The following is a 10,000-nucleotide window of genomic DNA, read 5'->3' as shown; positions in this document are numbered from 1 at the left end:
CTTAAAAATCAGCTATTCTTGTTGTTGTTGTTGTTGTTGTTGTTATTGAAGTATTAGACTATTTTTATCTTAAATCCAAATAGTAATGTGACCTAAGTATCATGGCAGTCTTGTTCATAGAATTTGAGGCAAATATCTCCATGCAGAATCAGGCCTGCTGCATCACTAGTAAGAAAGGACTGAGTAATGTGGATACATGAATTTTTATTTTCAAGACTTTAGGCTTTGATTCAACCCTCTGATTACCAGAGCTCCTGCATATGCTAAAACTGATTGAAATTTCAATTTGTTAGCCTTTTCCCTGTTGGAAAGTCTAATAAATAGTAAAAGGACCACAAGACAGGCATACTGAGCATGTGGCCTGAATCATCCATAAACTGGATATCCAGACCATTAACAATCAAGAACACAGGCAGAGTTTTCCTTTTAAATAATTGTCTGCATTCCCCCCACCCACCCAAATTTCGTACATAATTTGCATGTGTAGGCTCATGTTTAAGGTTGCTTTTCTACCTTTTGCCATTTCTGACATTCACGTGAATGCATTTCAATATATGGATGTATCATCACTTATACGAAGTCAGTTTTCCTGTGTCAGACAACCCTGTTTCAACCCATACAAATTAGACTCCTCTGAAATATCTACTAGGCCCTGTCTCTGATGGCTGCCCATTGAGGTGGTCTTGAAATGACACCCTGGCTACATTTCTTCAACTTTCTTATTTATGTGTAAATGGTTATCTCCAGATGCCCTGCAGAACTTCTCCCTGGAAGACTTTTATTTGGGTGATAACAGTGTGTGCCACATTATACATAATGACAGCATTAAAGGGTGGGGACGGAAAGGGCAGGCCACCCCCTGGACTACAATCTCCTGGGAGCTAGACCCGCTGCCTAGTTTATGCTTAAACATCCTGGTAACTTATATTTTCCTTTTTGTTTCTCCATTTCACTTAATGATTTTCTATGTATTGTTGCAGACATCTCAACAGTGAGCATGCGCTGGACGATAGAAGTACAGCCCAATGTAGAGTACAAATGCAGGTTGTACAGCAGTTAGAGCTACAGGTAAAACCACATTTATTTTTAATCTTACCTCAGTATGCCTCAAATTCCAAATTTCTGTAGTGTTCTGTAATGAGTTCCTGTGTACTCATTATTGAATGGAAGGTCCAAAACCTGTCATTGTCCTTTTTTATTTTATTTTATTTTGTTTTACCTCTTTGGGCAGGTTCAGCCTCAGTTCACTCTTTGGAACTGCTGCTCAGAGGCCTCCAAATTCTGGGCACCTGTGTGTATGCAGCCAACTCTCAGTGACCACTTTTAATGTTTCCATCTCTCTCTCACTTTCCCTCTCTTCTCTCTTCTCCTTTGAATTTTCTGGTTATCCGTTGTCGGTGTAAGTCCTCGACATTGCTCATATGATTAAACTGGAGCTAGGAAGACAAGCTGGGGAGAGAGAGATTGAGAAAATGAATGTGAATGAAGAGAGAAAGAGTGCGCAAGACCAAGACTGGGCAAGGCAGTGCACACAAAGCCGTGTTTTCTAAAGTTGCAATGGAAGTTATATGTGGGTTTATTTCTCATTTTGCATTGTCCTTTTTTCTCTCTACCACTAAGAATAATTGAGTTCACCATGCACATCTTAAACACATATGCACAGAATCAGATATATTAATATAGAATGTATATATATGTTTCTCATATATATATAATCTAGTGTTTAGAAACCCATTAGGCTATGTTGAATGTGCTTTATGACTAGAGAAAATACACTTTGCAGATTTTCCTGGGGATCACAATTATGAGAGAAGGGGACTTTTTTTTAATGTGAGTTCTACTTCCGGGTATAACTTGATAAACTACCATATTTTAACAATAATTCCATTCTCAGTATAATTAATAGAAAATTAGTTTCTAAAAGTAAAAATTGGGTCAGAAATGGAGATTATTAAAATGTACAATTGCAGAAGCCTGACCCTGCAAACCCCATTTATGCATCTGAGTTCCAAAATGCTTTTGAGTGCTTGATGACTCACAGTGGCTTCTTCCTCTGGCTGGTTTAGTGTAGGCAAGAGGTTAGCCGGCTAGGGGAAATTAAAACAATGTTGTACATTATATTGTTACCAGCCATCGAAAAGCCTATTTTGTATGCAAGACAGCAATGCTGAGATATATGGAGAGCCCTAGGCTAAGTACAGAAGATAATTACATTTGGAATTTTACTGAGTTAAGTCATTTACAGCTTCAAATAGTTGCAGAGAAAAATCAGCCAAAACACACTTAAACTTTTTGTTGTGACTTTTCAGGATAGAAAGGATTTTTTTTTAATTAGTTATCATCTTATATGACAAATTACATTTTTTTAGTAGGATTTTTCTCAAAACTTATTTTTGTTTAGCCAGTTAATATTTTTCCATTCAAATTTGGGATATAAACTTATTAGAACAGTAAGATATTTATACAGGAAAAGGGCACATCATAAAATCTCAGCATTTTAAAACAAGTCTTTGGAAACATCTTTAACATGTTTATTGAGAAGAAAAAAAAAAGTAATAGATTTAACCCACCCCGACAGTTCCTTTATGATTAAGACACAGCCCTTGACAAACTGGACTCAAAAGAATAAACTCCATGCCTACTCCTACCTGAATTTGTACACGTTGAGGGTGGTATTTATAAAGTAATACAAGCTCCTGCATTTATTTATTTGATAACATTAAATTCTTGATGGGCTAAAATAAATTGTTGAGTAGAATTGTCATGGCTTGTCAGGTAGCCGTTCTAGACTACAGATTTGTGTTTTTGGCCATTGTTTAATTAGTCAAGAACTGAGCATTTATTTCCACAAAAAGAGGTCAGGAGAAGGAAAAGATTTAGACCATCATCAATAAGTCAAGTGTTGATCTCCTGGCAGCTTTCATGTTGTTTTCTTGGTGGGTGTGGCCGAGAAGTAGTACAAACATAAGGATTCTTTGATTATTTATAGATTTCATTTGTTTCTAGATTTCCTTTTATCCTTCAGCCCTAAATCAAACAGAAGGCAGGTTTTTCAACTTGTGGTGGACACCAAAGTTGACCTGGCCAGAAGTTAGCACAATATGGTCATTACCTGTGATGTTCCTTGTAATGTTTTTGTTGGGGAATTTGCCGTAATGGAGGAAGGGACAGGCTAATTCTGATGTGTTCTGTTTCTGCAAAGCTTGAGGGAATTGTCAGAGTGATGAGGTAGACCTTGTTGAGAGCAGGGATTAGCAACCTACAGATCTCAGGCCAAATCTCACAAGCTAAGGAATGTTTTCATACTTTAAATGGTTAAGGGAAAAATCTAAAGAACATTATTTCATGACTGGTGAAAATGCTAGGAAGTTCCAATTTCAGTGTCTATACATAAAATTATATCAAAACACAGCCATACCCATGCCCACTCATTTACTTATTACCTGTGGCTGCTTTTGCACTACGATAGGAGAGCCAAGTAATTGAAAGTGAATCTACATGGCCTGCAAAGCTGAAAATGTTTATGATCTGGCTCTTCCAGAAGTTTGCCAAACACTCCTGGTCAAGAGGATCAGAAAAACTATTTGTATTACAATATTAGCAACTTGTCCCCTTAGGTTCTGGCTGCCTAAAGTTCTGCTCACCCCTTTTTCTCTCTTCCTTCTTAGCCAGGGTGTATAAAACCAGTCTAGTCTCCACGTGGATCAAGTTTCCCTACTAGCATTTTCATATAACAAGGACCTGCCACTTTTGGAGGTCATGTTTCCATGAACAAGGAATATTCATTTTTCACTCTTCCATTCATTCATCCACCCACCCATCCATTCATCTATCCACTTACTCATTTAGCAAGCATTACTTAGAACCTGTCAGACAGTAGGAATCTTGCTGGAGCTACTGCAAAGTACAGTGATTAAAACGGATAAAGCTGCCCTCCAAGCCCTTATACTCTAGAAGGAAGAATAGACTACAAAATAATTTTCTAGTGAGACTGTCCATTCATGGGGCAGTGCTAGCTGATACTAACAAGTTCTTGAGAACACTAGAAATTTACTCAAAAGAGAGTTTCAATGCTAGAAAGGGGCCAGGCCAAAGCAGCTTGTATCCATTAATTATCATTCAATCAGATGCAGTAGATAAGAAAATGTTAGCAGTTTTTAGTATTTAAAGAACCCTTGCCCTGAGATAGAGTTAAGAGAAGCCTTAACTCAAGGATTTGATTGAGAGTCTTTTGAGCTGCAGACCCTAGCACATAAGGGGGCATTTCGGACACAGTACAGTTATACTCGAAGGAATCTATTCTTTATAGGCTCCCCCCTTTCTCTGCAGCTCAGCATTGCTAGGTTTGTGCTATTCCATTTGCCACTTATTGCACCAGTGTCTAGAAACATACTTTCTAACTTAACTACCAGCCATTGTGCCTATAGAATCTGAGTTATTAGGGCAATCGGGTCCCTCCAGCAGCAGGAATACTTTAAAGAGATGTGCTTGTCCTCAAATAGCCTATTTCTGTTTCCTGTTGGCATCATCCCTCCCTTGTTCTCTCAGCCACAGACTGATATGTTACCTCCTTTAGAGGAGATGCGCTGCACATGACTGACCCAAGGGCTGCTTTGCTTTTCTTAAAGCATTTATTAGTCCAGGAAAAACTTGAACCTCCAAGTATCTCTCAAAGTATGTCATAAAATTATCATTGATTAACGTGAATTTGAAAAACATTTGTACCACTTAGCACTACAAGAAAGAGCAGTTTCATTTTTATCAATTCCCAGGGGGCGATGCTTGCTGTGTTAGAGTGGAGGAGGCAGAATCTCCCCTGCTACCCAGACTCTCAAGACGTCCCTTTGCGGCATGGTACTTAAGTGTTCACAACTGGTAGAGGGTAGACCACACATGTGCCCCCATAGTACAAACAAACCCAGTAAGCTCAGATTGGATCTTACCATATACATCAATGGAGGCTCATGGTATCTAACCTAGTGGATCATCAAAAAAGGATTCCAAAGGAGAATTCAGAGGGCACAGTAGCAGTAGAAGCAACCAAAGCTGGTGAAGGTCACGTAAGAGCTGTCCTCTGTACCTAGACAGCCCCCTTGAATCAAAGCCCCGGAAACCTTTTCTCTTACCCAAAATGGAAGGTCCTTCTGTCTCTGATCTACCAGTCAAACTTCCCTAAAGAAAAATGATGCAATTTTTCAAAAATAACTAACTACTGTTAGCCATAGGGGATAGTGTCTAGAGATGTTCCCCTTCATAGAGCTATCTGTCCAATACTACATTTGAATTAAATTCAAAAGCCTTTAAGGCTGAACTGGTGATTTCAGGCAGCCGGGCAGAAATAAAGACAATGGGTTATGAAGATTGACTTAGACTATCTAATCAGCACTGTGCATGAGAGCTGTCCTGTTCCTGTGTATTTGAAATAGGACTTGATTTACAAAACCAAAGTTTTAATAGAAATTTCAATTACAAATGGTAAGGTACACCTATATTTGTTAGATTTTTGTTGAAAGATGTAAAATATATGGTGGATGTTTTCTCAGCGGTAGAATGCTTATGCACAGCATGTTTAACAGAGAAGGCTTGGGTAATTTCATTCTCTTGTTGCAACCTTCTACTGGTCTCATTGAGAGAAGAGTCAAGAAGACATCTCAGTGGACCTTCTGAGCCTTTTCAGACATTTCTTACTGCATTTCATTATTGCAAAGACAGTTAACATTTTTAAACATTTTACCAGTGGACCCCAGCTGTTACCTGGGGCCTAAAAGTGTAAACCCTGAAAAGTGTGTGAGATCCTCATACTATACACGTAGATACCTAAGAGTGAGACAGACACCACAAAAATCATCTGGACCAATGGCATACATGGCTTTTTGAAGTCAGGGAATGTAATAAGATTTTACCTGTTCTTTTTTGACAGATTCTTCTGGAAGGATATAGAGATGAGGATATGAGTTAGAATTGGAGGGGAGAAAAGTTCCCATAATCAGTATACATAATCTTATATAGGTTATGAAATGTGCAGCCTTCCCTCCACCCCCACTACAACAGAGAGACAGAGACACAGGAACTAGAAAGATGCTGAGGATAAGAACTGCCCACTGAGAAACGCCATGGCCAAGATTGTAAGGAAACACTTGAAGCTTCCACGATATTGGGCACCCACTGTCTACCGGATGTGGGCCTAGGGATTTAAATTCATATGAATCCAGATTACTTGGGTCCTCATAGGTGGGACATTCATATGAACTATTCCAGTCTCTAAGCTAAAGATGAGATGTCACAAAGAGTTGCAGTGGCTGGACTGTAATACCATTTGGGGAAAAGGAGAAACCATCTGATTTCATAGACAGCAAGGAAAACATCTGACAGAATTGACTTCACTTAGGAAGCCGAGACAGTGGTACAGATACATATTTCTGACTACATATATTCGTTTTGAATTGTTCTATGACCATGTGACATTGCTAAATTGCTGTATTTTTTCTCTGATGAAGATATACTGATGTTTTCAGCTTGTGTCATGGGGGCAGGTTCAGGACACGCTTCCTACAACCCCTCATCCTATAGGTCCTTTAAAAGGACTATTGAAAGTAGACAAGGGAAAAAGGAATCAAGCAAACCAAGGGTGATCTGCCCGGCAGGAGATGGGGTGGAGGTGTGTGAGCCTTTTATTCTTTAATGATTTTATTCCATTCAGTCACGACTTCTTAAACACCTGTTACATAGAGCACCGGATACAGATAAGTAAGGTGGTGTGGCCTCTTCCTGTAATACACAACCTAGTAGGCTAAGACCAGGATGCTGTTAACTTCCCTTCCAGGTAGAGTTTCTAAAAGCAAGGGGAGGCATTGGGGGAGGTGACAGTGGAAAGGGTCGTTGGCAAGGACATTCCAGGCCAAGGGAGCCAAGGAAGACGTTGCCTAGATTGTAGGATGAGGAAGAAAGGATAGTGGGAAGAATATATTGCTCTTAAAATTCATCTGTCTGTTTAACACGAAATAGGGTGACCAACTGTCCCAGTTTACTTCCTTGGACTGAAGGGATTCCTGGGAGTTGGGATTTTCAGTTTCAAAACTGGAAAAGTCCTGGGCAAGCTGGGAGGAGATGGTCACCCTATTCCACTAGCTAGGGCATATTGAATGCCCCATCTTTCTGCTTGTAATTATTTCATCTGGCTTGAAAACCATTTGACTGGCCAGCTGTTGAGCCCCTGCTGTGTGCCAGGGAACTGTCCTAGGTGCCTTATGTCCTCAATTTCTTGGAATCCTCACAGTCCTTCTGTGAGTAGACACCACCCTATTTCCTTGATTCTAAGAGTCATGTTGGTTTTTTGTTGTTGGTTTTTTGTTGTTTTTGAGACGAAGTCTCGCTCTGTCACCCAGGCTGGAGTGCAATGACATGATCTCGGCTCAGTGCACCCTCCGCCTCCCGGGTTCAAGCAATTCTGCCTCGGCCTCCCAAGTAGCTGGGACTACAGGCATGCACCCCCATGCCCTGCTAATCTTTGTATTTTTAGTAGAGACAGGCTTCACCGTGTTGGCCAGGATGATCTCAAATTCCTGAGCTCAAGTGATCTGCCTGCCTCGGCCTCCTAAAGTGCCGGGATTATAGGGGTGAGCCACTGTGCCCAGCCCATAGACTGTTTTTAAAAGAAAAATGTAATACAGGAAATCATTGTATGTCTTAACATTTGACGCATGTGTCTAATGTTGTGTTTCTTCTCGTTCTTTGAGAAGATATCCATGGTGGTTTAAAAATTACTGGTCTCTTAGAGTCAAAGAAATAATTTTCTGGGCCCCCTTCCAAATGAAGAAACTGAGGTTTAGGAGGTCCAATTAACATGTTGAAAGCCAGTGGCGAAAAAGGGCAGAGCCCAGGAGGCTAGCCCAGCCTTTGTAGCCTGTAGTCCTTTGATTGTGGGATCCTGCCTTACGCTTCCACCCAGAGGATCACTGTGGCTCTATGCAGGAGCTAGTTTTAAAACCTGGCTTTGGGGGCCGTGCCCATCTGCCTTGTGAAGCTCTGTCCTGGGCAATCCATGGCCACACAGCAAGGCTGGAGTCTGGTGACTCCGGGATCACTTCCACATCTCCCAAATCATCTACACCAGGAATTGTAAGCTCTAAGAAAATGTCAGCAGGGAGAAAAGTGCACAAGTTTCAGTAGCAGAGGGAGACATTAATCCTAACACAAATCAATTACCGTACAAACTTTACATGTGATTACTGTACCATTAGTGGTGCTATTTGTAATCTCACACCAGCTTCCTAGACTTTAGCAAATTTATTATCTGTAATGTATCCCCCTTTGGCCCTGTCTAACCCTATTCGAGGCAATACTCAGGACAATTCCTATAGCAGCGGCTTCCCAGAGTCTCCTGATGCTCCCTCCACAAGCCCAGAGCATGTCGGGGGAAAGAGAGGGCCTAACAGCATGGTAGTTCCATATTGCCACTGCTTTGTGACTGGAGCCAAGAAAAAGAAGAGAGCGTCTCTGGGTTTCTCAATTCCATGTCCTTCTGTGAAAACCATGACACTTACTTTTCATAATTTAAAATCCTGCCTTACTCTGGGAGCATTAGAATTCCTAGACTATGACTGAGTATTAGTGTGCGTCTGCTTTAAATGTCAAGAGAGTCTTTAATAATAACATGTAAGGAATGTTAAGATGGTGACAGAGTACAATAAAAGTAGGGAAATTCTTCGATTGGGGTGAAATGAGCCATATATTGCCCACCACCTGAATGCTGTAGTTGGTGTGAAAGAAATCATTTAAAAGTTTTTCACTGGTACTAAGTTCTGAAGCCATAGTTTGACAAGGCAGATCAGAAGTAACTGGTAAATGCTCAGTTTGGTAGAGTAATTTGAGTTCTGCTCCTTCTAGTCACTGCTTTTTCTCCCCCTTGTTTTCTTCTTTTGATCATATGTACTTTAGAGACCTGTGTTATTGGATATACCCTACCTAAGTAACTGAATATGCTCTGCCTAAATCGGGTTAATCTGGATCATCATTGCATAATAAACTACTGAGGAAACCTGTTAAGTTTTAAGGCCTTCTCTATCCATGGCAGAGAGTAGTGTCTCCCACTTAACTTGATTTAACTTGGACACTTCGGGTCCTTATTTAAAAATACCTACTTCCAGGTCTCACCATTGGAGTGTTGGCTCCAGCACATTTAGGTGAGACCCTAGTCAGTTAAATTGGAGATCATCATTGTGTGGGATAATCTGAACTCATCCATTCATTTAGGGGCCTGTTAAAACTCCATGTCCCCCCTTCCATGGAGGTTCTATGAAAAGACATTACTTTTCATAATTTAAAATCCCACCCAACTCTGGGAGCAGTTGTTCAGCATGACAGCTGAGAGAGAGACTAACACTTGTAATTTCAGTTATTGTTCCAGGTGATTTTTAGAATCACACTAGTGTGGGAAACTCAGACAAAGCATCATATAACTGAGAACCTAGTCTTACTTCTCCCTCTTCCCAGTTCACTGACGTCAGATATGTTTACCTTGCAAACCTCAGTTTCCCCAATTATAAAACAGAATAGGACTAAGGGACTTGAAATAGCCGCAGTACCCTCTTTAAATCAAAGGAGTGTCTTCACCCTTTCTTCTCATCTGTCCTCAAGAATTCTGGCATTTTTACACATACAAAGCCTTTCATTTATTTCAGCAGAGTTTTGTTTCTCATGAGTGAGAACCACCAAATTGGCCTTAAAATGATTAGTCCTTCTGACAACATAGAAAATGGTGATGTTAAATGAACCCCAAACCATGTTCCCTTTTCTCTGTTAAAAGAATGAGTTTAATCTCAGTTTGTATCTTTGAGGATGCTGAATGGAGCTCCTAGCCTTTGGCAGTTATCAGTGGCTTGGGTGCAATACACATATTCTGATCTTCCGCAGCCCAGACTATCTCAAACCTAATTTGAGGCCATGGCTAATCGAAGAGGAGATGACCTATTTCAGCCAAAGGGTAGAAAATATTTGCCCA

At 40.4% G+C, this 10,000-nt stretch overlaps 1 protein-coding gene across 14 annotated transcripts in view; it reads left to right on the top strand.

Moving 5' to 3' along the window:
• FOXP1 (forkhead box P1) overlaps window positions 1-10,000 on the top strand; it is a 349,307-nt gene that overhangs the window by 307,739 nt on the left and 31,568 nt on the right. For all 14 annotated transcript variants that reach the window (XM_017542802.2, XM_017542805.2, XM_017542803.2 and 11 more), the window contains one exon: window positions 981-1,068. In XM_017542802.2, coding sequence (XP_017398291.1) covers window positions 981-1,068 — 88 coding nt within the window. The remainder of the gene's footprint in view (window positions 1-980; window positions 1,069-10,000) is intronic.

The sequence above is a fragment of the Cebus imitator genome, unplaced genomic scaffold (genome assembly GCF_001604975.1).
Source record: "Cebus imitator isolate Cc_AM_T3 unplaced genomic scaffold, Cebus_imitator-1.0 Scaffold147, whole genome shotgun sequence".
NCBI lineage: Eukaryota > Metazoa > Chordata > Mammalia > Primates > Cebidae > Cebus > Cebus imitator.
The sequence above is the reverse complement of the archived record's forward strand: the minus strand, read 5'-3'. Positions and strand labels throughout refer to the sequence as shown.